Source organism: Drosophila hydei, unplaced genomic scaffold (genome assembly GCF_003285905.1).
Source record: "Drosophila hydei strain 15085-1641.00,03,60 unplaced genomic scaffold, DhydRS2 tig00008119-arrow-pilon, whole genome shotgun sequence".
Classification (NCBI taxonomy): domain Eukaryota; kingdom Metazoa; phylum Arthropoda; class Insecta; order Diptera; family Drosophilidae; genus Drosophila; species Drosophila hydei.
Window position 1 is genome coordinate 9,052,463 of NW_022045830.1, and position 27,438 is coordinate 9,079,900.

The 27,438-nt window shown below is 44.5% G+C and overlaps 3 protein-coding genes across 4 annotated transcripts; 1 reads left to right on the forward strand and 2 right to left on the reverse strand.

The window, feature by feature from the left end:
- LOC111603663 (glutamate [NMDA] receptor subunit 1) lies at positions 1-11,779 on the reverse strand. Its single transcript, XM_023321347.2, has 15 exons — positions 11,704-11,779; positions 5,305-5,580; positions 5,111-5,233; positions 4,064-4,288; positions 3,797-3,999; positions 3,403-3,568; positions 3,227-3,332; positions 2,998-3,158; positions 2,716-2,932; positions 2,458-2,653; positions 2,055-2,267; positions 1,390-1,818; positions 792-964; positions 482-738; positions 1-424 (listed from the first exon to the last, which is right to left on the reverse strand). Exons 2-15 carry the CDS (start codon positions 5,470-5,472, stop codon positions 119-121), a joined length of 2,943 nt encoding a protein of 980 aa, XP_023177115.1. The 5' UTR covers positions 5,473-5,580; positions 11,704-11,779; the 3' UTR covers positions 1-118.
- On the forward strand, positions 5,774-27,354 carry LOC111603662 (inositol 1,4,5-trisphosphate receptor). 2 transcript variants are annotated; one of them, XM_023321345.2, is made up of 21 exons: positions 5,774-6,719; positions 16,078-16,376; positions 16,662-16,732; positions 16,794-16,909; positions 16,977-17,769; positions 17,828-19,041; positions 19,108-19,283; positions 19,341-19,496; positions 19,560-19,713; positions 19,772-19,916; positions 19,987-20,013; positions 20,085-20,737; positions 21,367-21,625; positions 21,686-21,909; positions 21,972-24,770; positions 24,839-25,031; positions 25,087-25,209; positions 25,393-25,565; positions 25,635-25,799; positions 25,855-26,283; positions 26,348-27,354. In XM_023321345.2, the coding sequence occupies exons 2-21, from the start codon at positions 16,276-16,278 to the stop codon at positions 26,912-26,914; spliced, it is 8,538 nt and encodes a 2,845-aa protein (XP_023177113.1). In that variant the 5' UTR covers positions 5,774-6,719; positions 16,078-16,275; the 3' UTR covers positions 26,915-27,354. The 2 variants fall into 2 exon arrangements, with proteins under 2 accessions (XP_023177113.1, XP_023177114.1); XM_023321346.2 differs by lacking the exon at positions 19,987-20,013.
- Positions 10,716-11,571, reverse strand: LOC111603664. The gene is made up of 2 exons (XM_023321348.2): positions 10,886-11,571; positions 10,716-10,826 (listed from the first exon to the last, which is right to left on the reverse strand). Exons 1-2 carry the CDS (start codon positions 11,031-11,033, stop codon positions 10,726-10,728), a joined length of 249 nt encoding a protein of 82 aa, XP_023177116.2. The 5' UTR covers positions 11,034-11,571; the 3' UTR covers positions 10,716-10,725.
- Positions 27,355-27,438: the final 84 nt, after the last annotated feature.

A 27,438-nucleotide genomic window follows, 5' to 3' on the forward strand; every position in this document is an offset into this window, starting at 1 on the left:
CTTGGCTTGTAAATCGTCAGGTATGGAGCAATGAGATATATATATGTATATAAAATCATGGATAACACTAATAATACTCTCTTTGTGTTCGTTTTTCTTTGGTTTAAAAAATGTTAACTTATACGACCAGATGTGAGACGTCGCTGGTGTAGCCAGGCGAGTAGCGCGGTGGCAATGGATTCTGTTGGGGTCGTGTCTTGCCCAGACCTAGCTGACCCGACTTGGTCAGATCGTAGGGCCTGCGTATGCGCAGCACATCGGCCGCATCGCCCGGCCAGGCGCGCTCCGGTCCCAGGCGCTGGCCCAGACGTGGATAGCGACGCTTGTCCACTGCCAGGCTGATGGTGCCTGGCGCATGGCTGGCCATCAGTCCCACGTTGTACTGCCGCTGCATGGCCAGCGAGGCGCGTATTGTTTTACGTTTCTATAAATCGAAGATTACGGATTAGCTTCCCATTTCAACTATGACCACGGCGCTTACCTCAATAGTGCCGCGCCACTTGTCCGCTGCGTGACGAGCAATGTCCAGGCGCTTTTGCTTCTTCACCTGGTGCTTCTTATAGATAACCTCGATGATAATGAGACCCACGCCTCCAGCTATGCCCACGCCCACCAGTATAAAAACGCCCGCCATATTCTTGAGGCCCAGCGTGTTTGGCGTCTTCTCAAACAGCTCGCAGTTCTGTTGGACGTGACCATGAAAGATCCACTGTTTGTCCAGTTTCTCCATGAAGCCGCCTGTGCAGTAAGTAATTGATGAGTTGCCTTTGGCATTTGATGGGTCAACTCACTTTCATGAAACTCGAGTATGGCTAGTGTAACGGCGTCTGTCCAGGGCGAACCCTTCTGCAGGCCAATGCCATAGCCGCTGCGTCCGAAGAGCTCGCCAGCAGTGACCAGCTCACAGTCCTTGGAAGCCTCATACTCCAGGCGAGAGGAGTCCCAGATAAAAGCCATTAGCTTGCTGGAAACGAAAGTTTAGATAAGTTAGGATCGAGCTGAGATTACAGTAATTTTTCTTGTACAACAAATAAGAGATAAGAAAAAATTCTTTTGTTTTGTTTTGTAGAGAATATTGAAAGATTTAAAGGTTTCTTTTAAATACGAGTACAATACGAATATGAGTACGATTACTACGGCTACTGAAGAGAAAGAGAGAGAGAGAGAGAGAGAGCGATTTATAAATATATAAGGGGGAAGAGAGAAAAGAGAGTGGTAAGATATTGAATTGAGTGGACAGAGTGAAGAGTGAGTATCGTTGGAAAAGTTGTTGTTATTGTTGTTGTAGTTAGTTGTAGTTAGTTGCAGTGGCAAAATCATGCGACTATTTCAGCTATATGGTAAACAAACACTCGAGGCGATCTTCAGTTCGCTAGCAAGTTCAGTTACCCCTTCTTCACGTCCTGAATGGCCTGCTCGGCAGTGACATAGTTATTGGACTCCATGGTGCGGTACATGTTCGATAGCTCCACCTGACGCCGGAAATACATGTCCACCGAGGAGCCTTTGACCGTGGCACACGTGAGATTCTCCATGGTGTTGCGCAGGCGGGCATCGTTGATGCCGCTCAGCTTCGTTTTGGGCCGCTCCAGCACGAGGAAGGCAGCCAAGTTGGCAGTGTATGAGGCGACTATGATCATGGCAAACCCGGCCCAGACCATGCCCAGCACCCGGGCCGAGAAACTGCGCGGCGTACCCTCACCAATGCCGCTGTTGAGCAGCACGCCCCAGGCGAACCAAACAGCGGAACTGAGATTCAGCGCCTTCTCCTCGTTGCTGTCCGAGTGCGAGAGCTTGAAGCGTCCAAACGGTGAGAATCTGAGTGTTAGAGAATCATTTAGTTAGAACGATCGTATGCTAAGTTGTCCAGCTGGCTAAACCATGGCTAAGTGATGTCTGGGGATATTATACGAGAGGATGTTCGCGGTGCTCGCTGACCTTTAACCGTCAAACGCAACGAGCCTTATGTCCAAGCCATCACTCAATCGGTATTAAGGTTTGTGTCTGGGACTTAGACGCTACTTATAATGGGCTTTGCTTCATATAGTACGCACCTGTCCAGTAGATAGAGCACGAGCGCCACAACATGAACCGACACCATTACCAAGATCCATAGCGTGTTACTAAATGGCTGCAAGAAAGACACAAGAGTACTCGATCGGGACGGTTTCTTCTCGAGTATTGTAATGCCTTGGTATTTGAATGGTTTCGAGAATTCGATATACTCAGCACGCTCCGGATTTATGGTTAGTGGTGCGACGATCATGCTGAAAGTATAGAAATCACACAGTAAGATCTATTCATAAAAGTTAAATGACAAAAGCTACACTCAGAGAAACAATTAAGGAAAAACTCTCTTTCGAATTTATTACTAAGGTAAGGATTGTTCGCTCTTTAGAGAAGCATTAATTTGGATTCGACACATGCTTTTCTCTGAGTGCAGCCACTAAGTCTTACTCGGCACGTTCATTGACCAGCTCTCCAATGAGACCCGTCCACTCCTTGCGCAGCGTCATAGTGCCCGTATTATTCCTTAAGATATAGTGTCCGAACTGACCATCCGGCGACAGAGCCAGGTCATAGGTGAAATTGATGCGCTTGGAGAGCTCAATTAGCAGATCAATGCAGTAGCCCCGACAGCAATACTCATTAGCTGCAAGCAGAACAGACAGTTCAAAGAGATTGCCCCAATTCCATGGCGATTATAGTATTTACTTGTCGCATCGCTGGCATTGAACAGCGGGCAGGGCCGTTCGTCTGGCTCGCAGCGGAACTCATCGTCGCCCATGCGTCGCACGTAGACGAACGGCTTCTCCTCTATGGTCAGCACCTTGAGGTGTGTGGGTATCATGATGCCCTCTGGCTTGCGTCTCTGTTTGCCGCCCCAAATGATCTCGCTGTCATTGATGCGCATTCGCATTTTGGCCTTCAACTAAATTGGAGTAGTTAAGGGTCTTAGGACGATCAGAGCACTGATCAGAGAGTGGATGCACTTACGCTGTCGTAGCTGAACTTGCCCACAACATGCTGCTTCTGATGCTCCCGTATGTTGATCACATCGTAGCCGGCATAAATGCGATCTCCGTTGTCGTCGAATGCCACTTGACCCGTTTCGCCCGTGATATTTCGTGTCTTCAGGTACTGAAATAGTCGTTTGCCTGTGATACGCGTTTAATGTGGCATTAATAAGCTTCCATGCAACACATGTCCTGTGCTAAATAGTCACCTGATTCCCAGTTGACAGCCGAATCGCCGCAGTCCTTGGGCGCCTCGGCAATGGTCTCATTCGAAATCATCTCCTTAATAGCCGAGGCCAGCACATATACGCTGTCCTGCAGACGGCAAGCAGGGAATCCGGCAACAACAATAATGAATAATTCAACTATGCGGCACTCTGCTTACCCTAATGTGTCCCTTGTCGCTGTGGGCATGCTCCAGCTGCAGGCCGAGCACTCCGTCCGGCGTATTGTTTGCATGCAGCGCCTGCTCCGTCACAATCCACACATGTCCCTCGCCAGTCATATTGTATTCACCAGCATCGCGGAATATCACTTGAGCGTCCTCAGTGCTGCGAATATAGAGAATAAAAGAACTTGTCTTAATGTGCCTGGGGATATGGAGGTAAGGGCAACGCCGACCTCACTTTAATGGGTCAAAGGAGTATTTGATAGTGGAATAAATATGTAAAAAAATACAAATTATAAAAAATATATAAATATCTTATGTACTTGTCCTAAGCTTGGGCAATAATCCAGACACTTTGTAATAAATTGCTCTGTAAGGTGAATTTATTTACCTGGCATAGACGAGATAGACCCGAGACTGCGCGGTCTTCATGTCTATTAGATGCTCCGTAAAGCTTTCCAGTTTTGGCTCGAACTCAACAATTAATTCGACTGTCGCGCGCACATCGACGTCGTCGTAGTAGGTCTGCGAGGTGGTCTGGAAACGGCCCAAAATTGCGCGTCCGTCCGTGTCGGAGCTGTGAATGATGATTACCTGTCGATGGCAATGACAATTCTTGAAGTCACCGTGTCATAACGTGGGCCAATCATTCGCTTACCTTGGTGTACAAAAAGTGACTGAGCATTTCGAGCCAAACATCTGCCTGATGGTAATAGGGGGGCACGGTGCGCAGAAATGAGACATGGATATTCTTGTCGGAAAAGGCCGCATCCCGCGAGGATATGCCAATGACGGGTATCGAATAGAAGCCGGTTGTATAGCTCACAGCTGCCGGCGACAAATCGCCTGAGGTTTGTTCATGCGAAACGACGACGGCGTACACCTGCCCAAGCGACACAAAATCAATGGAAATGAGCAAAACAGAAGGTAAACGGCAAAAAGGTGAAAGGGAAAAAATGGAGAAGCAGCCAGAGGCAATCGCTAGACAAGCGGAAGTGTAAATCGAATTGGGCGTCACCAGGATCTGCAATTGACTGCCAAAATAGATGTGCATCATTTGCTGGCAGCAGCAACCCGGCACCCGACCACCGAGAGCTGACTGTGATTCGCTCTCCTGGGTGTCTAATGAAAGGTTCAAAATGTTCAAATTTCATGATAAATGACAATTGCACGTTGAGCTTTCCAAGCCCCCAATTCCAAATTGATACGAATGGAGCGCAGCTGAGTTACTTATGATTAATGGACCCTGAGTATATCTTTAGAATGCTCTAAACATAGTTCATTTACGGCAGCTTAGGCAGCTTGAAGGCTGAAAGCTTCCCATATCTAAGATTTTTATGTGACAGAGTTCATAAATCGCCCAGAGTAGTTTGTTTTAAAGGAACGACGCATGTGGCTTGGTGGGACATTTAATGTATGACTATCCCGTTGGCTTCCATTTAGCTCTCATATATCTTATAGCAAGCCAAAAGGCAATCAGGCGTACGAGCCAACGAGCAAAATGAGTGTATGTGATATGCACAGGCGAATTACCGTTTGTCATCGACTCATTTCCGATTCATTTCCTTTTGAATTATTAAAATGAAAGGTGAAACGGGCGCCCAATGCGGGGTGGCAACACTGGCAGTGTCGGGCGGTAATTGTATTTGCGTGTTGCCAGCCGGAATGCAGATTTTGTTCCAGCTGCTTGTGCTTTCATACTTACTCGCTTTTCAATTAGCTTATCGCAGACGTTGAACACCGTTTTAATTGGGTTCTTATCCATGCGTATTGTCTTATCGTAGTAGGTGACTTTGCGTGGAACATATTGCTGGTCGAAATTGAGATGCTGCAGTTGAAGAAGTGTGCATTAGAAATCCGCAATCCTGTTAGACAAATAGAAAAGATAAACACGCTTACCGCTATTGTTATGCGAAAGTGCTCCTCGCTATCGGAATTGCTTAATACACCGCCTATATTGTACGTTGAGGGATTATCCGAAGCTGTATGCCTTTGTCCTCCAATCGGCAGCACATTAACAATGCCAGCAGCACACAAAAGCCAGCGATAAGCGAATGCAGCAGCCATATTGCTGCGGGCGGCTTTTTGTTTGCAACTTTTGGGAAATGTAGCTATGTGTGTGTGGCGTGATGAATTCTGTGGCACCCCCCAAATTAACTATGCTCGGAGCATTTTCTGTAATACAAATGTTAGTTGATTAAAGCTTTAATGTTATTTTCAAATTTCCCGCCTCTGTAAACTGCCACTGTTGATCGTCACAGTGTAGCGTTGCACAACCCGTTGAGCCAAGTGCTCAAATGTTAATGTTAACGTTAATAATATTGCCAGAGTTTTTAAGAATCGAACGATCATATGCTTTTGACACTTGTTGTTTGCGCATAGCGCTCAGTCTTCATCGTTGTCGCGTGTCGCTTTGCCGCGGATTTGCTTATCGCGCAGCGCTACGCAAGCGAAATTGAACGAAAGAAATATAATCGCAATCTAAAATCGGATCTTAATCGTCTTTAAGCTGCCGATTTGTGTTTAAATTGATTGGAAAAGTGTGCGGCCTTGTAGGAGGTTGAACTGCTCATGTAGGCGTGATCAGAAATGTGCATGGAAATGTGTGAAAATTGTAATTGAAAATAGACCATTGTTTGCTTGCGTTCACGCTGACGCAGACGTTGACGTCGGCGTTCTCTGCCGCGACCAGAGCGGTGTCTCAAAAGTTGTCTTTTGGCGTTGTCGCGTTGTTGCTGCTGCTGCTGCTACTGCTGCAACAGCGGCTTGTGGGCGCGGGGGCGTCATTGTTGACGTTGCTTTGAGCGTTTACTTTATGTATTGCCTTCTTCTGCTGCCGTACGCGGAATCGTTGTCGCGTGTTTTTTTTCTCTTCTTCTCTGCGTTTGCCTTTACGTATTGAAAGTAACTGCGGCGAGCGCGTCGCTGCTCAAACATTGTTATTGTTATTATTGTGTGCGGTCGGTCGGTCGGTCGCCGTTTTTGTTTCTGTTTCTGCTTTTGCTATTGCTATTCAGCTTCCCCTTTTGCGCTTTTTGTGGTTAAGTGCGCGCACTCAAGGTGAAAAATATATTGAGTTCTTTCAAGTGCCATTTCGAGTGTGTGGCCATAAAATTTAATTTGCAATCAAATTATTCGATTTACGGGCAGTGAGTGAGTGCTATTGCTCCCATATTCATAGACATTTGTATATATGCCGCAGGGCCTAAGATCGGTCTGATGATTCAACTTTTACATTCACGAAAGGAATGCGTAAACATATTTTTGCCAGCGAATCTCCGAAGCGCCAAACAATTTAGATTTTAACGGATATTGTGAGTACAAAACGACACTTTAGTCGACTAGCCCATGTAAATAAGTAACTTTGTATGTATGTAGGGCCAATAAGAAAAACCCGTTCCACCTGTTGTTCGACACAGCTGGGTGCAGCCAATGTTGCAGGCCTTTAGTGCTTACAAAAGGGCCTTGCTGCACTGGCAACTGGGTCAAGTAGCGAGTCTTTGATAACGGTACAAAGACAGTGCAGTTAATTGCTAAAAAAAAACGACTTTGCTTACAAGTTGAATAATTGAAGACAAATCACAAAATATTCAACCACCCGTTCGCTGCCTATTCAGAATCAATTACAAACAGCAGCAGCAACAGCAACAAGAATAACAACAGTGGCGCCCTCTCGCACTCTCACTTTGCAATGAAAAGAGGGCACCCAGACACACGCGTGCTTAATTAAGCGCCACATTGTTGAGCAGATAGAAAGAGAGCGAGCGAGAGAGAGAGAGAGAGTGAGCACGCGGGAGAGAGAGGGACAGAGAGCGCGAGTGAGAAAGTAAAAAAGAGAAAGAGCTTTCGTATTCAAGTGGGGGCCGCAGCTGAATGTATGCATGTATGTGTGTCGGCTGCACTATAGCTGTTAAGTGGGCTGGGCAGATGGCGCCGCATGCAGCTGCCGCAACACGCGTTGCATTCAATTTTTTTGCGGACCGTAAAAAATTTCACACGTTGTGCAGATTTTTTAACGGCTTCCGCACTCACAGATATATTTATTAATGCATGTGCTTACACACACACACACACACACGAGTGCTTGAACCGAGGTAAAATGCCGATGACGACTCAATTAAACTTTCAGCGAAAATCAATGACTGAGCCATTGAGAGCACTTAAAGTTATGCATGAAGCTAACAAACATGCACACACATGAGCATGTGCAAGTATGTATTTCTGTGTGTGTGTGTGTGTGTAAATGTGCTCTTATATTACACATACACGTGCAGCAGTCTAGGTATGTATTAATGTGCATAATTTGCAGATCAATTGAGCGGCAACAAAAATGCCTTTGACGAGCTTTAGCACCATTTCGAAATGCCAAATTAACATAAATAGTTAAGCGACAATTAATCTTATAAATAAAAGATACTCTGATTGCATTTATTTACCTGAAGCTGACTGCAATAAAGAACCCTTCATTACAACTAATACGAATTTAATTCCAATGGCTTGTGTATGTGTGGGTGCGTGTGTGTGCGTAGCTGTCTGTGTGTTGTGCTTTGTTTATTCAGCTGGAATTGTGTATACAGATTACACTATGCAACAGCTCTCAGGCTCAATAGCAAGAATTTTATTAGCCTTTTAGTAATGTTTTCTTTGATGACCCATTGATGCCAAAATGAAGATAACAGACAAATAATGTCAGACTTGTAGTCTAGTGTTATTAAAGTTGTTATCAATATTTGACACTGGCAAATCAATTTGCAAGGCAATTGCCATTGATTCAGCGAAACAGAAGCACTTTAAAACACTTAAATATAGAGATTTCTATGGCTACGCACGTAGCAAGTCGTGGATGCTTAATGGGTCTATAGTAATACTTTTCTATTGTTTAAGTTAAGCTAATTTTTATTGTTAAAGTTATATTTTGAATGTATAAGTTATAAATGTTATGCATCTAAATAGTTTCTGAAAGTATCCTAAATTCAAATAAAATAATTCAAAGCTGAGATCTTCAGCTCTTAAGCCTGAATATGGGAAGAATCACTACAAATAGTTCAAAGTCCTATTCTAAAATGTCAGGACTCGTAAGGGATCTGCATTTGAAATTTAGATATTTACTTAATATTATTATAAGCTGCAATTACAAATCGAGTTGAATATTTTTGAATAGAACTGCATATTTCACATGCTTTTCAGTGCTAAATTTCTATATAAGATTAGAAAAATCAAGACAAACGCCTGTCTAATCACTCTAAACATTCATTTGTACAAATTGACCTATTCTATCATCAATTTGAAATCTTTCTATTATAGAAACCGTCTGTGCATTGCGATTCTATATTTCACTCAATTAATAATCGGCTATAAATAGTTGATTTCGGTTTTCGACTCGTAGCATTACTGACTGACTCACTACTAAGTATATCCCCAGTATCTTCAGACTCTTCCATTTCAGGCTCTTTCTGCCATTAAATGCTCTTTCACTCTCTTTGTTTGTGAGCTACGTTTTGTTATGGAGGACAGTTTCGTATAGCAGACGTGCCATTGCTCACATTTTGTTTAATTGGTATTTTTTGTTGTTGTTTGTGCCTTTTGCGGGTTGCATTTTGAACCTGATTGCAACTGGCAGCAAATGTCGCGACGTCGGCAGTTGCTTTTGTGTAATTCAAGCTGACATAGAGATGCACCTTTGTAAGTATTTTCATTCAAACGGGTATATTAGTTTCTGTGACTTTAATTAAATTCAAACTCCCTGCTCTCCTCTGCAGTTCTCATAAATCTAGCTCACTGTAAGTGCTTTTTCATGCCTACACTTAGTTCATGACATGATGCTCCCTACATAAAGACTAAATTCAATGCGCATTTCAATGCAGCTGTGTTAAAACATTGAATCGCAATTTATCCGTTTAATTTGCGCTGACATTCGCCAGAGAATCAATTGAAATTGAGAGAAAAGCAGGTGCAAGGCAGCGAATGGTGGGCGGTTCAAATAATTTAACCCAATCGCATGTGGAAAATATCTTTGCCTTGGCTCTGGTCATGATGCGGATGCAATTGGATTGGCAGGATATCCTGGTACTCGTGTTGCACACAAACAGGATATGCTGTTCAAATTTTGGTTCTCTTTGATATAATTGAATTTTCCAAGATGAACGACAATTGTTTTATGGCAATCGGGACTGGGCTTGGGCGTGGGGTAAATAGACAAGCATATAAAAGGCGACAGAGTGTGGGGCGGTGAGACGGGCGTATTCCCAAAAGTGTCGCACAGACAAAAGCTTCAATCAATGCCTAAAACTTTGAGAGTCGCCCCTTTGCTCCCGTTGCTTTAACCTTTATCCCTTTCATTGTGCGACAGTTCAGTACAAAAGCTGTCTAAGCCAATAAAGCAGCAAAGGATAACGGCAAGAAGCGACCCGAGGACCATTTGCTAAACCGTTGCGCTTGGACCGATTTCTGATTATGGCCCTGTGTGTGTGTTTAGCTTTTAACACGTTTCGAGTTTAAAGAGCTTTTTATCATTATTGCATAAGACTTCATTTGGTGACTAAGTTCACAGTTTCAAACGGTCTCTGGAATGGACCTCTAAATCGAATGGACTGGGCTCAAGTGAATTTAAGTTTTTTCTCGAGAAATTTTATATAATATAATATGTCCTTGATTATGCCTAGTTTGTAAAATGAATTCCTGCTCAGTTTGCTTAAGAAGAGTATTTCCTGCTGTGCTCTCATCATCAACTTTTCATACCATTTTCGCACACACGAATTGCTTAACATATGCTTTGGTTCCCGTTGCGCTCCATTGAATTGATCGAACCTTTAAGCCCTTTATTGGCATCCGGATGCCGGACGAGACAGATGACACACAATCACAATCCAATTGGATTCGTATTACTTGGCTTGAAAATCCTTTTTTATGTTTTGCTGCTGTTAAATTGTTTATACTTATGAAGTTCTTGTTTTAAAGTTATATTTTATTATTTTTATATATTTTAAGTTTTAAAAAATATAGCATGGGGTACAAAAGGCTTGAAAATGTATATTTAATGTATATTGTATTTCAATATTTAAATAAAATACTGCAAAGATTATCTATTTTGAATAATAAACAATCATTTTTTACTATTAATAAACATTAGGAATTTATACTTGAGATATTCAATGAAGCTCGTTAAGGTCTTGGCCTAGAAGATTTGTCTTGTTCGTAATAAATACGTCATTTCTTGAAATTGATTGTATTGTAAAATATGTAAATCCCGCTTTGATTTTCAGCATATTTTGTAAAAAGTTTTATTGTTTATGCTTATTGTCATTTGTTGCTTGAGTTGTCTTAAGATTTCTTATCTTTACAATCGTCAAAGAAATAAGCAGAGTCCTCAATCATTGGTTCCACTGAACCGATTTCGTTAGCTTCGAAAGTCGTATTATACACTGTAAAGAAAATATTTAAAGTTCATAATCTATGAAAGGATAAGTCAATGAGCACATACAGAGCGAGAGGAATTTGCTGCGAAATTCGTCCACGGCATAGCCGTAAACGTAAATATATAGAAAATAGGCAAGGAATCCAAATAATAGAATCAGTGTAACCACAACAGCGCTGCAAACAATGCACTGAGCCGTCCTGGGTGGATCCATTGACAGTGAGTGAGACGAGTTCCAGACAACTGCCACGCCTTTAAAGCATATTACTACAAATTTTGTGATGTTATTTGCGATGTTTTGTACAAGTTTTTCGCATGAAACGCCAGCCAGTTAGCAATTGTCCTATTTTTGAGTGCTGCTACTTTTTGTATCGTTGCTCGGACTTGCCTCAAATCAAATTATATTGGCTTTATATACTGACAGATGTACATAGAATGTATGTATATAAGCGCAAGGGTAGCGGGCGCCTTAAGTTATGCAAACACTTTTGTATGTGTGCCACTCCTACGGGATGCTTTGCTTTCTCTATTCCTTTTGCACATACACACACAGACACGCGCGCACACACATACACACAAATACAGCAGCACTCACACACACCAACACCCAGACGCACACGCACAGTCACATATAACTTTTATCCTTCTTGGGCCAGAGTTTTTTTTGGGGCTTTCACTGTGAATTTTTGTGTTGAACAAAAAAGATTTTAATTTCTTGTGTTTAGTTTAGTGTTGCTGTCGTGTTTCATTACAAGTTTGTAAAAGCACAAGCTATACTCATTTCTCATTTCACATTTCTAGCATTAAACTTCACACATGCATAACCAATGACCAGCCAAACGGAGGCTGCCAGACCTCACTCGCGTCCCATTGCCCATACGCACCGTGTGGCAAAAGCAGTGAACGCTCGATGGCTCGGTCGCTGCCGCTGTTGGACTGCTGCTGGTCACAACTTTGCGCCTGGCGCGACGCTTTACTACTGAATATCCCTTTGTGAGTGGTAAAAGTTTTCCTTCGGTCTGCGAAGCTTTCGCGTTGCCAAACAGCTTTTTTGTTTGGCATACAGCTTTCTAAGTTCAAAGAAAGCTGCGCTACGCCTGCGCCTTGCGCAATTCATTTATTGTTTTTTACGCCTTACGCTTTGCTGTTTTTATTCGTCGCCCAGCTGGTTTTGCCTTTCGCACGTGCGTTCGTTGGCGTCGCAGTCGCTGCTAGCGTCAACGTCGCCTCGACCACTTGTAGCGTTTGCTTTGTGCTTTGCCGCTTGTATACGTTATTCGTATGCTGCTAGCCTGCAACTGAGAGATTTTAGTTAGTTCGTGTATACGCGCGTGCGTGTGTGTGTGTGTGTGTGTGTGAGCTGGTGCTTTTTAATCTAGTTTCAAATTGATTGGTTTTTAATTTACATTTCTTATAATTTGTCTAATTAGCTTAGTCCATTGACAGGCCGATAAAAATGCCGCTTCGAAATTTGTCAGAAATCATGCGGCATTAAAAAGCGCGGTCACTCAATGTACAAACATAGTTATCACTTTTAAAATGATTTAAATATGTATTTAAGTTCTCTATCAAAATCACAAAGAAGAGCAGTTATCTATATGTCAGCCTCATACAAGCAGGGTCAATTTATCTAAGCAATAGTATAAAAATCTCCTTATATGATAGTAATCTAAAGATATCTTTGCTGTAGTAAAATATATATTTATGTATATGTAAACGGCTATCGCACAAATTTGCTTTAAAGACTAGAAAGCTTAAGTTAATAGTTTTAAACCTTGAACTAGAATAGTTTCGCGCACTTTAGTTTCGAGTAGTTTGTCAATCTTTGCACTAAGACTCAGTGGTACTTGAAGAAGAACGCAACAGGCTCAACCAAACACAAAGAAAGATGTGCAGCGACAGTCTTAAGTGAAACGTGACCTTGGCCCGGAAAATGCAATTGCATTTGCATTAGGCATGCTAAGTAATCTTCACTGTCATCCACCATGTCGAAATCAAATCAAATTTGCGCACGCCCCTTTGCCAGCACTGAAGCGGATGCACAAAGTGAGAGGCCAAACTAATGCACAACTAAGAAAGCTAATTCGCCGCGCTGATGCGTAAAACGTGCAAAAATATAGGTGGGAGGGGCGCGGGCATACATGAATGAAAGCAAAAGTTTAAGCCAACAACAACAACAACAACGGCAACGGCAACGGCAGTGACAAGCAGCTACTACCTTAAAGAGAGAGAAAAAGAAAACACTCGAAAAGCTACACCCACGACACACTGCCTTATATGCTGGAAAGCTTTTGGCGCTCGCCTGAGCTTTTTGGCTGAGACTCGACGCGCAAGCTTTTCCAGCATTTTCATTTGAGCGCTGGCCTTTTGTGGGTCGCCGTCGTCGGTTCGGACGTGTTGCTGTTGCCCGTTGAAGCGTTGTTGCTGCCTCTCGTTGTCCGTCGCGCCGTGTAGCATCTGAGAAAGAAAATTTAAATATTCAGTCAAATCATAAATTATTTATTGATGCCAGTTATATATACGACATCAGCTATAAGTCAAACTGAAGAAAACAATACAAGTATCAACTGTGGCTGCTGTGTTTTGTTTACGTTCGTCACAAAAATAATTTGTGAAGATATTTGTAAGTGGCTTTTCCTCTAGCATGAAAATGTACACCTGGCAAAGCGAGCCCGAGCCAGAAAAGTGAGCTATGTGTCTGTGGTGGTGCGGTGGTGCGGTGGTGCGATGGCTCTGCCAGCATCAGTCAGCAACAAAAAATAGGCAAATAAGTGACCTGGCCGCTGCCTCACAGGCATGTGTATACATTCTTCCTGCTAGCCCACAAACACAGATACATAATACCTATATGTGTATGTATGTATGTGTAGGCAGTTAGTTGTATGTGTATGTATGTGTATACAACATAAACGTGGCTAACCAACTGCGTGGGAAATCGTTTGCTTATTGTGCTTTGATTGTTAATTAATTTGATGGAATTCTAAATAAATTTAAACTTAATTGTCTAACAGCTGCAGAGGGCAAATAAGCTAGGCACTCTCACATTAGTATGTACAATATATGATAACATATGATTTAATCGTGGGTGGGCGGTGGAGAAGGAATTATATGATGCGCCGCGGGTGTTCCAGCTGGGCCAGCTGTCACACTGACATGATTCAAATATCGCCTTTGCCGAACACAATTGCTTGCATGCTTCATGCCACACTTTCCTGTTGCCTAACAGGGGAACCTGCCACACACAGCAGCATCACAGCCAACTCTGTGGCCTCGCTTTCCATGTGTGTGTGCGTGTTTGACATGAAAACTTTTCAACAGTTCCGTAGCACTTGCTCCCCTGTCGGAAAACGCTGGCATTCCTTGGCACCCAGGGGCAACCTTACTGCCTGGCTGCCTGGCTGCATGGCTGCCAGCACAAAATGATGAATTTTGAATTAAATCTTTGAAGAGGCTGCAGCCAAAAAATAAACGTTTGCGTATGTGAGAAACCGGCCGGCTACAGATTTATGCTAATTGCCATACATAAATTCCCATCGGAATTGCTAAAGCCTAGAAGAATTTAGTCCTTAGGCCAGCTTTAACTGCCAATCATTGTGAATGACAAGCTAATAGATATTGTTGATTATGCGCAACTGATTCTAGCGAACTAATTATTATTCTTGTGTTGTAGCTTGTGGATAAGCATACCGACACCGACACACACACACACACGCACACACACACACTAAGCAACATACAACAGGGGAACACACACATGGCACACATCGAATATTCTAAGCATTACTCAAATTTATGGTCCGTGGCTATAATAGAAATCGCAGAATGCTGTTGACCGAACCTAAGCAAAACAAGCACTTGCCTAATAGTTAATAACTCAACAAATTGGAATCAGGAAATTTCATGTATTTTATTGATTATTTGTTGTGCATGCGGCCAGGCCAATGTTTATCTTTCGGTTGTATCTTGTAATTAGCGGAATACACTGAACTGTCGATAATAAATTTGTGTTAGCTAGCCCCCAAAATAGATTAGAGTACAGCCCAGTTCATGCGTTGCCAAATAAAATGTCTTTTAAGATTCCACCACATTTAACAGAGGACGAAAGTTGGTTTGTTTTTTTGAAGGAAATCAATGTGGCATGCTGCCCATTAAGTTTGTAAAAATATAAAAACTTTTACTGCAGTCTGTCTCTCTCTCCCTCTCTCTTTCTCCTAATGGAAACAGCATTTTTTATGATACTTTGTCCACCCTCTGCTTTCAGATCGTATCTGAGCCATTATCTATGAACAATGGAGACAAATCATAAAGAGCAAAAAATAAAAACAATAGTTACAATAAATGACAGCAAACATGAAATTGTCGACTCAAACATTTTCACAATAAAAAGCATTTCTATAGAGCAAGAGACAATATTACACATACGCCACGTGGCCAGAACATTGAATAACTAAGAGCGAGGCGATACTTAGTTTTTCATACAATATATTATGTATTTGAGCATTTACACTAATGAGTATTTAAAAAAATATTTACGAAACCATTCACAGTACACGACCACAGAAATATTAAGCATACGCAGCATAGTCCAAACTGCTGAAAAGCTGATTATAATTTGGATGTGTGAAAGATGTGAATGTTAAGTCAATTGGGCAAGAAAAAGCTGTTGAAAATACTATTGAGAAATTAAGAATACGAGAAGTTTCTTAGTTCCGAATGTTAAGTTAAGTAAGGCAGGAAAATATTGTTAAAAAATTAGATATATTAAGAATGGAATTATTAAATATATATTCAACTAATATTCTGATAAAAAACAAATGGATGATATAATTTAATAAAAAAAGATATGAATATAATTAATAAAGCATAAAAAATGATTAAACTTAATCATATTTAAGACTGAATTCAGAGTTTTGCCGACCTCAAGGGACAGCACAGTTTATCTATGTGTGTATGGGCCTTGTGAAGTGTTCCATGTGCGCCCATATTGGGGAAATGGACGAGTGGTTGGTTTGTTTATATATCTGTGAATAAATTATCTATTGACATGCCTCGAACGACATGCGGAACGCCCGAAAGTGGTTTAGTTTTCCGTGGTACGCTCTGTAGGTCAATGGCAGCAAAGCTGCTGATTGCGATAACTCGATAACTAATAACAGATGGATTGTGTAATGTAATTAGACCTAACTGCGCCCATGTGATTTCTTACAGCTATAATAGTGGCTAATGTACATATTATTTATTTTTCTATTTGTGCACAGGACACGCTGCTACAACAAGGACAGCGACAAATCTTTGCAATTAACTCGCATAACCGGCCATAGACAAAGCAAAGGCAACAAAAGCAAAGTCCCAGAGAGCGGGCGGACACAACCCAACGCCAATTCACACACACGCACACACATTCACTCGCCCACACGCAACACCAGCACACGCTGCTGCGGCCCACACCCAGCAACATGGGCGACAATATAATTGGCTCGGCGAGCTTCCTTCACTTGGGCGACATTGTTTCCCTCTATGCGGAGGGCAGCGTTTGCGGCTTCTTGAGCACACTCGGGTGAGTACCATTTGTCACATGCTTGTAGGATACTCACTGCACTCGCACTCACATTCAAACATAACTAACTGCACTCGCTCTTCAAAGGCATTTAAGATCTTTGAAGTGCCTAGTCAACTGTTGCATGACACTCAAGAGTTTTTCCCTTCTCTGACATGTCAATATGTCAATTAGTGCACGCTAATTGATATATGATGAATTATAAAATGATTAGAAACTTGTATTCAATTTGTGCATAAGTGCATAGAGACTTTTATGTTGCTAATTGACTTTGATGTGTTACAGTCTGGTGGACGATCGAACCGTTGTTTGCCCCGAGGCTGGAGATTTGAGTTGCCCGCCCAAAAAGTTTAGGGGTAAGCGCCAATGGCAAGTGACTTTTCGACAGACTCATTTTAATTACTGCTCGGCTTGCAGATTGCCTTATCAAAATATGTCCCATGAACCGTTACTCTGCACAGAAGCAGTTCTGGAAGGCAGCCAAGCAGTCGGCGAGTTCGAACACAGATCCCAATCTGCTGAAGCGTTTGCATGTAAGCATCATTGAGTTGTAGCTTAATCTCATACCCAGATCTGTAGCGTCTCTCTCTCGCATGTTAGCACGCCGCTGAAATCGAGAAGAAGCAGAATGAGACGGAGAACAAGAAACTGCTGGGGACCTTCATACAGTACGGCCGAGCTGTGGTGCAGCTGCTCCACTTGAAGTCGAACAAGTATCTGACCGTCAACAAGAGGTTGCCGTCGCTGCTGGAGAAAAATGCGATGCGTGTGTATCTGGATGCGAATGGCAATGAGGGCTCTTGGTTCTACATAAAGCCGTTCTACAAGCTGCGCTCTATTGGCGACTACGTTGTGGTGGGCGACAAGGTGATCCTCAGTCCGGTGAATGCCGATCAGCAGAACTTGCACGTGGCCGCTAACTACGAACTACCCGATAATCCCGGCTGCAAGGAGGTCAACGTACTCAACTCATCAACCTCGTGGAAAATCTCGCTGTTCATGGAGCACAAGGAGAACCAGGAACATATACTCAAGGGTGGCGACGTGGTGCGTCTCTTTCATGCCGAGCAGGAAAAGTTTCTAACCATGGACGAGTACAAAAAGCAATACCATGTCTTTCTCCGCACTACGGGACGCACCAGCGCCACTGCGGCGACCAGCAGCAAAGCGCTCTGGGAGATTGAGGTGGTGCAACACGACTCATGTCGTGGAGGTGCCGGAGATTGGAATTCCTTGTATCGCTTCAAGCATCTAGCCACGGGCCACTATCTGGCTGCCGAATCAGAGTCCGATGTAGTTGCTGGAGCCATCGCTGCAAATGCCCATGAGTCTTTGTTGGGCGACTGTAGCAAGGACTCGGGGCTAAACTCTACCATGAACTCCACTTTGAATGGCAAGTCGTAAAAGACTCGCATAAATATTTTGAACTGATCTCATTCCCTTTTCCACAGACAAACCGAAGGGCAAACTGTATCGCCTGGTCTCAGTGCCATATTCGGCTGATATTGCCTCCGTGTTCGTGCTGGACGCAACGACAATGGCTCGGCCGGACAGCTTGGTGCCGCAGTCCAGTTATGTGAGACTGCAGCATATATGCTCCAATACATGGGTGCATGCAACGTCGATACCTATCGATGCGGATGACGATAAGCCGGTCATGTCGAAGGTGTGCTGCTCGCCCATCAAGGAGGACAAGGAGGCTTTTGCGCTGATACCCGTGTCGCCGGTGGAGGTCCGTGATCTAGACTTTGCCAACGATGCGTGCAAGGTGCTGGCCATGGTGACCAGCAAGCTGGACAATGGCAGCATATCGATCAACGAGCGGCGAGCGCTGATCTCGCTGCTGCAAGACATTGTCTACTTCATAGCTGGCATGGAGAATGAGCAGAACAAGACCAAGGCCCTCGAGTTCACCATTAAGAATCCCATACGCGATCGACAGAAACTGCTGCGCGAGCAGTACATCCTAAAGCAGCTCTTCAAGATACTGCAAGGACCCTTCCAGGAGCACACGGCTGGCGATGGACCATTCCTGCGACTGGACGAGCTGAGCGATCCCAAGAATGCGCCCTACAAGAATATTTTCAGACTTTGCTATCGCATTTTGCGGCTCTCACAGCAGGACTATCGCAAAAATCAGGAGTACATTGCGAAGCACTTTGGTCTGATGCAGAAACAGATCGGCTACGATATCCTTGCTGAAGATACAATCACCGCGCTGCTGCACAACAACCGCAAGCTGCTGGAGAAACACATTACGGCTGCCGAGATCGAGACGTTTGTGGGTCTTGTGCGCAAAAATATGAACAATTGGGACTCGCGTTTCCTCGACTATCTGTCCGATCTGTGCGTCTCGAACCGCAAGGCCATTGCTGTCACCCAGGAGTTGATCTGCAAGAGCGTGCTTAGTGATAAGAATGTCGACATTCTGATTGACACACAGATCAAGGCGCTACGTGGCGGCGCTTCAGTGCGCTGCTACAAAGGCGCCTCCGAGGATGTTTGCCTGTCCACGCTCACTGAGGTCGCCGGCGATGACGAGGATCGCTCGGATGTGCAGTCTACCTCCACCTCGACCACATGGGATAGTGCGAGTCTCAACGATGAGGAGCTTGGGCTGCCAGGCGACAAGTACGAAATACATTTGCAATGGAAGGGCCAACCGGTGAGTGTCGAACGACCTACCTTCTGTCTGCCCTTATTTAAAGCAATTACTCTTCTGCGCTTTTAGTCATCACGCTCTATGGCCGATCTGGCCAACTGCGTGGCCGATGGCTGCGAACAGGAGACGGCTATATTGAACTACTATCGCCATCAGCTGAATCTGTTCTCGAACATGTGCCTGAATCGTCAGTATCTGGCTCTGAACAGACTCTCGCCCCAATTGGATATTGACCTGATACTAAAGTAGTTTCCTCTACTGAATGCACAAATTGCCTTGCTCAAGTGTTTCCTTTACTGCAGATGCATGTCCGATGAAACGATGCCCTACGAGCTGCGTGCATCCTTTTGCCGTTTGATGCTGCACTTGCATGTGGATCGCGACCCGCAGGAGCCAGTCACGCCTGTGAAATACGCTCGACTATGGAGTGAAATACCCTCCAAGATGTCTATTATGGAGTGAGTAACTCTCGTTATCAAGACTAGTACTTAGCAGCTAATGCTCATGCTCATCTTGCGTAGCTATGATGGCAAGAACCTCCAGCCGGACCAGAACAAACAGGCCTGTCGTGCCAAATTCAATACAACAATCGCCTTTGTGGAAAACTATTTGTGCAATGTGGCCACCAAGGTGTGGCTATTCACGGATCAGGAGCAGAACAAGCTGACCTTTGAGGTGTGTAGCTAAACTAATGAATAGTAACACGTATTTAATCCACTCACATCTCTTTCAGGTGGTTAAACTGGCCAGGGATTTGATATATTTTGGCTTCTATAGCTTCAGCGATCTGCTGCGCTTAACGAAGACGCTGCTCTCCATACTGGACTGCGTGTCCGAGACGACAACTGGAGGCTCCTATGTCAACACAGATATCGATTGTGAGTACCAAAAATGATACCCTTAAATTAAGTTAGTCGAGTAAGTTCTCTCTGATCTCTCCATGACAAGCTGTCGAAGAGGAGACGTCAAATGATGGTAAGCTTGGAAAGAAAGGCTGCTTAAATGACACAGTTGAACTAATCCCATAATTTACGTCTCTTTTACAGCTGAGGGTGGCGTGCTGCGCTCCATTGGGGACATGAGTACGGTGATGACTTCGCTGGCATTAGGTTCCGTTGGTCAAGCGATTGCGGCGCCATCTATAGCACTGCAGCAGCGCAAGTCTGTGTCGCAGCTGATGAAGGAATATCCGCTGGTCATGGACACCAAACTGAAGATCATTGAAATACTGCAGTTCATCTTGGACGTGCGCCTAGACTATAGGATCAGCTGCCTGCTCTCAATTTTCAAGCGTGAGTTCGACGAATCCGAAGTGGTTACCCAGCCTAATAGCACCACACCCGGTGCTAACGAGGAACAGAACGCGCAGACTACACCTGGCAGTGCGGGCACCACCGACGCGGAGCAAATAGCCGCAGCTGAGGCTGCCATGGCTGCAGCGGCAGCAGCTGCCTCTGCAGCTGCGGCACGGCAGAAGAATATTGATCTGGAATCAATTGGCATACAGGCGGAAGGCATCTTTGACTGCGAGCGCAGCGATGCAGCCAACTTGGATCTGGATGGACAAGGTGGACGCACCTTTCTACGCGTCCTGCTACACCTAATAATGCACGACTATGCACCACTTGTATCTGGAGCACTGCATCTGCTCTTCCGTCACTTTAGCCAGCGCCAGGAGGTGTTGCAAGCCTTCCGACAGGTAAGCTGCCGTTTCGTTTACTTATTCCCAAAAGTAGTCCTGCGTGACTCACTCTGAAGTAGTTATAGATGATATATTAAAGTTGTCTGCATGTGCCATCATATCATTAAGGCTTAACGTATTCGCAAAGAACTTAGAGGATATACAATGTGTATATAGTATATCAGTTTACTAGAGTAGTTAAGTAAAATTGGCCTGTAATCTTTGGATAGTTTTACACAGTTGTTTTAATATGTTTTATTGTATTATATATAATCTTATGTTTGCATCGGAGACTTGAATGGAATCGGTATACCGATATTGGTAATGCTTTGTGGTTGCTTTCTAATTTCTCAATTCTATTCTTCATCTCTCTTGGGTTTGCATGCAACGCTCTTGAATTCGAATTCGATGTCTCGATGTGTCGATGTCGACGTCGAGACTCGCGTTACTAATCTGTTTAACTGCATTTATCATATGTATGTGACAACTAACACTGATCACGCACTGCTAACATATACTAAACTAACACTAAAGTGGACGTATTCCGCATATCGTAATGAAAGATCTTTTGATTTTGTATGTATGAACACGTTTTGATGCCGCTGTAAGTTAGACTAATAGCTGATATTTGACTGTTTGCATTGTAGGTGCAACTGCTCGTCTCGGACAGTGATGTGGAGTCCTACAAGCAGATCAAATCTGACTTGGACATATTGCGCCAGAGTGTGGAGAAGTCCGAGCTGTGGGTGTACAAGGCCAAGGCAACCGATGAGCTGGGTGGTGCAGATGCTGCAGGCGGTGCGGATAATCTGGAATACGATGCCACACTCTCGCCAGAGCAACGCAGCGAATATCAAAAGGTCAAGGAGATACTCATTCGCATGAACAAGTTCTGCGTGACGGCTGGTGGGTAATCCTTCCCTTTGTTATCTTTAATACCACTCATGCTCGACTACTTCGATACAGGTCCCATTGTCAAGCCGCGCAAGCACGAGCAGCGCCTGCTTCGCAATGTCGGCGTGCACACTGTTGTCCTGGATTTGCTGCAGAACCCGTATGACGAGAAAGATGATGTGCTGATGAAGGAGCTCATGTGCCTTGCGCATGAATTCCTACAGAACTTTTGCCTGGGCAATCAACAGAATCAAGTTCTTCTGCACAATCATCTCGACTTGTTTCTCAATCCAGGCGTAATTATTCAATCAGATAGTCCGATAGTACCTTAAGTAAATCTCACCTTTTGTCCATGCAGATACTCGAAGCAAAAACTGTCTGTGCCATCTTCAAGGACAATTTGGCGCTATGCAACGAGGTGACCGATAAAGTGGTGCAACACTTTGTGCACTGCATCGAGATCCACGGCCGACATGTGGCATATTTGCAGTTCCTGCAGACAATCGTCAAAGCCGAAAACCAGTTCATACGCAAGTGCCAGGACATGGTAATGCAGGAGCTCATCAATGCCGGCGAAGACGTGCTGGTGTTCTACAACGATAAAAGCTCGTTCCACCACTTCGTGCAAATGATGCAGCAGCAGCAGCAGCAACGTCGTCAACAGCTTAGCGACGACAGTCCGCTGAAATATCATGTGGAACTGGTGAAGCTGCTCGCCTGCTGCACCATGGGCAAGAACGTCTATACGGAGATCAAGTGCAATAATCTGCTGTCGCTGGACGACATTGTGACCATCATATGCCACCCGTTGTGCATGCCCGAGGTAAAGGAAGCGTACGTGGACTTCCTCAATCATTGTTACATTGACACCGAGGTGGAAATGAAAGAGATTTACGCCTCTGGGCACATGTGGAGTCTGTTCGAAAAAAGTTTCCTGGTGGACCTCAATCAGTTGATATCGAACACCACAGCCACAGCTAACAAGACGCTATTGGCCTATGTGCTAAATGGCTTAACCAATTTGCTGAGCAGCTTCTTCTCCAGCCCCTTCTCGGACCAGAGCACCATAGTGCAATCGCGGCAGGTGATCTTTGTACAGCTGCTGCAGGCCACTTACCGGCTCACTCAGTGCAAGTGGCTATCCCTGGCGGATCGCTTCAACGTAGAAAACTGCATTCGCACCCTGACCGAATCGGCTAAAATGCGCAGCATTGTGCTGCCCTTGGAGCTGGAGCAGCAGGTGACCAATATGTCCAGCAAGACTGCGATGCTGACGCGACAAACGACCAAATGGCTGCTGGCCTCCAAGCAGCCCAAGTACGATACCCAACAGTCGAACCATCTGATGCGTTGGGATCGCTCCATCATTGAGGGACTGCAAGACATTGTCTCGCTGCTGGAGGATCAACTAAAGCCTGTCGTTGAGGCGGAGCTGTCATTACTTGTCGACATACTTTATCGCTCCGAGCTGCTCTTCCCAGCTGGCACCGAGGCGCGTAAGCGCTGCGAGAGCGGAGGCTTCATTCGCAAGCTAATCAAGCACACAGAGAAGTTGCTGGAGGAGAAGGAGGAACGCATGTGCGTCAAGGTGCTGCGCACTCTACGTGAAATGATGGCCATTGATGTCAACTATGGCGAAAAGGGAGATGCCTTGCGTCAGACGCTCTTGCTGCGCTACTTTCAGTGCAAAAGTGCGCCAAAGATTGAAGACGGACTCCCACAATTGCCAGCTGCCGTTGCAGCTGCTGCAGCTCTGGCCGCGGCGGCCTCCTCCGATCCCGCCAAGCAGTTGCATTTGGTTACACACGGCCCTGGCGCCAAGTATCTGGCGCGTGCGGACAAAACGCTGCACGAAATGCAGAATCATCTGGACCGCGAGGGCGCCTCCGACTTAGTAGTGGAGTTGGTCATTAAATCGGTCCATTCACCAAACATCTTTGTGGAGGCCGTGGAGCTAGGAATAGCACTGCTCGAGGGCGGCAATCCAATCATACAGAAAGGCATGTTCCAGAAGTTTCTCAGCGATGATCTAAATCAGGCGTTCTTCAAGGTCTTCTTTGAGAAGATGAAGGATGCACAGCAGGAAATTAAGTCGACGGTCTCCGTTAACACCACGGATATTGCGGCCAAAGCGCATGAGCACAAGCAGGATACCAATCTGGAGCTAGACAAAATCTCGCGCAAGCATGGCCTCAAGAGCAATGGGGTTGTCATCACGGATGAGCTCAAACGGGAGCTGCACAATGCGGGCTTGGCCACAGCGCGCGCCTATGGAAATGCACGGAACATACACTCCGGCGAGGAGAGCTCAGCGATCAGCGTGAATAGCCCGCTGGAGGACATACTGGCCGAGAAGCTGGAAAAGCATCGAGACAGCAAAGAGCAGCGTAACCAGCTCTCCAACAAGGTGCTCGTCATGCAGCCCATTCTACGCTTCCTGCAGTTGCTTTGTGAGAATCATAATCCTGATCTGCAGAATCTGCTGCGTAATCAGAATAACAAAACCAACAATAATCTCGTCTCGGAAACACTGATGTTCCTCGATTGCATCTGCGGTTCTACCACCGGCGGCCTGGGTCTACTCGGTCTCTACATCAACGAGCACAATGTGGCGTTGATTAATCAAACGCTGGAGACGCTCACCGAGTACTGCCAGGGTCCGTGCCACGAGAACCAGAATTGCATTGCCACGCACGAGTCGAACGGTTTGGATATTATAACCGCTTTGATATTGAATAACATAAATCCCCTGGGTGAAAATCGCATGGATCTGGTGCTGGAGCTGAAGAACAATGCTTCCAAACTGCTGCTGGCCATCATGGAGAGCCGCGGCGACAGCGAGAATGCAGAGCGCATACTTTACAACATGAATCCCAAGCAGCTGGTCGAGGTGGCCTGCAAGGCCTATCATCAGGAAGAACTCATCGACGAGCAGGACGATGCGGATGAGCCGAGCGCCGCAACAGATGACGATGATGCAACGGTCAGTCCCCGCGAGGTCGGACACAATATTTATATACTTTGCCATCAGCTAGCCCAGCACAACAAGGAGCTGGCGGCTTTACTCAAGGCCTCTGAAGATCCCCAGTCGGCCAGCTTCGACGCTAAAACAAGTCAAGCTCTCATGTACTACGCAACACATACGGCACAAATTGAGGTAAGGACCGAAATTTCTTATTTGTCTATTCTGTTAATAATATCTTACTCCATGCGTCTCACTCCCAGATTGTTCGCAACGATCGCACACTGGAGCAAATTGTATTTCCCATACCTGAAATTTGTGAATATTTGACAACAGACACGAAAATCAAAATACTTAACACGGCGGAACGTGATGATCAGGGCTCCAAAGTAGCAGATTTCTTTGACAAGGCCGAGGAGATGTTTAACGAAATGAAATGGCAAAAGAAGCTGCGAAGTAAGTCCTTCAATATGTGGAATGGCATTTTATCCAAGACTCACTTCTCTTACAGGTCAGCCGTTGCTCTTCTGGATTAGCAGTTACATGTCGCTATGGAGCAATATACTATTCAATTGCGTTGTGGTAATCAATATGATCGTGGCTTTCTTCTATCCCTTCGATAATACTGTACCAGGTATGAAATTTCGTAGCATAATGTAAAGAATATATATATATAGTCTACTTAGTGGGTTGGGGAGGTTTGTGTTCTTATACCTCTATTAGGTACATATCTATTATACTAGTTTACTTTTATAAAACTAGAATATAGTTGGAATTTATACGTTTTGTTAACACAGATTTTCTTTTCTATATTCAGAGCTCAGTTCGCATATTTCACTGCTATTCTGGGCCATTTTGATATTCTCATTGGTTATAGTCATTACGCTGCCTCGTGAGTCGGGCATACGGACATTCATTGGCTCCGTTATACTTCGATTTATATTTTTACTCGGACCAGAATCCACCCTCTGTTTGCTGGGCGTCGTTACGGTAAGTAGTTGTCCAGGTTGCTCAAGTATCCAGTTGCTCAATTCATATTTTGCAATCCTTTTCTCGCAGGTGACGCTTAAGAGCGTTCATATTGTGAGCATTATGGGCAACAAGGGCACATTAGAGAAGCACTTTCTGAAGATCATCACCGACTTTCAGCTGCTCTATCATTGCATTTATATAGCATTTTGCTTTTGTGGACTGATTTTCCATCCATTCTTCTACTCACTGCTGGTAAGTATATATAATAATGATGTGTTCCTCAATTTAATTCAGAGCCTTTTCATAGCTGTTTGACGTTGTCTATCGAGAGGAGACGCTGGTCAATGTGATTCGTTCAGTTACACGCAACGGCCGCTCCATTGTATTGACCGCCGTGCTGGCATTGATTTTGGTCTACCTATTCTCCATAATTGGCTACATGTTCTTCAAAGATGATTTTCTCGTTTCGGTGGACTTTGAAGAGCAGGATGCCTCGACTGTTAGTCCGTTAACGTTATCGGTGTCAGCGTCGCCCGATCAGTTCTGTGCCAGGCCAGACGAACACGGCGGCTGTGAAGACGGCTCAAGGCAGAACGGAGCTGCAACTATCGTTGGCAGCGGCGATGCCAAGGAACGCTCCTGTGACTCACTGGTCATGTGCATTGTAACGACCCTAAACCAAGGACTGCGAAATGGTGGCGGCATTGGCGATATTCTGAGGGCACCCTCGAGCAAGGTAATTTATTAACTCGCATTCTAAACTGAAACGAAAATACAATAATTATTCATTTGCCTTGCAGGAGGGTCTTTTTGTGGCACGCGTCATCTACGATCTGCTGTTCTTCTTTATTGTCATTATTATCGTGTTGAACTTGATTTTTGGTGTCATTATCGACACATTTGCCGATCTGAGATCGGAAAAGCAGCAAAAAGAGGCAATACTCAAGACGACCTGTTTCATTTGTTCGCTCAACCGCTCAGCTTTCGACAACAAGACGGTCAGCTTCGAGGAGCACATCAAAAGCGAGCACAATATGTGGCATTACTTGTACTTCATTGTGCTGGTCAAGGTCAAGGATCCCACAGAGTTCACGGGGCCTGAAAGTTATGTATACGCCATGGTGAAGGCTGGCATTTTGGAATGGTTCCCAAGGCTACGCGCCATGTCGCTGGCCGCAGTGGACGCCGATGGCGAACAGATCGAGCTGCGTAGCATGCAGGCACAGCTCCTGGAGACACAACTGCTAATCAAGAATCTGTCGACGCAACTACACGAGCTGAAAGATCACATGACGGAGCAGCGCAAGCAGAAGCAGCGCCTAGGACTGCTCAACACGACAGCCAATTGCCTATTGCCGTTTCAGTGAGGCACAGATTTGGAAAAATAATGAGTCAAGGCTATGCCGAAGGGCTAGTCAACTAAATCTATTGAGTTTTAGACATTCCCTTGTGTAGATCAAGCACTCTACATATGTTGTTAACGTAAAAGTATTGGAACAAATTCCACGGTAACTTGTTGAAATCTCAGTAGAATCAGCATCCTTGAACAGATTTACAATTTCGTTGGTTATCTAATTATATTTTGTACTCAAAAGGAGAACGTTTACTGCTCCTTCTACTCTTCTACTACTCTATTTTATCATACCGGATGTGATTAGTTAATTGAATTTAATATGCCTTAACATTGTATTAGATTCGATTTTTCTACAAAAGGTTTGCTCACTAAAGATGTTAAGACTCTCAACCATTTCCAAACAAATCCAACAAATATAAACTTTAAAAATAAGGACATTCATTATATATATATATATATATATATACATATAGTAAAGTCACTCAGAGAACTTAGGGCTGTTGAACTGTTGATTATTGGATTTCTTGATCCGCATTT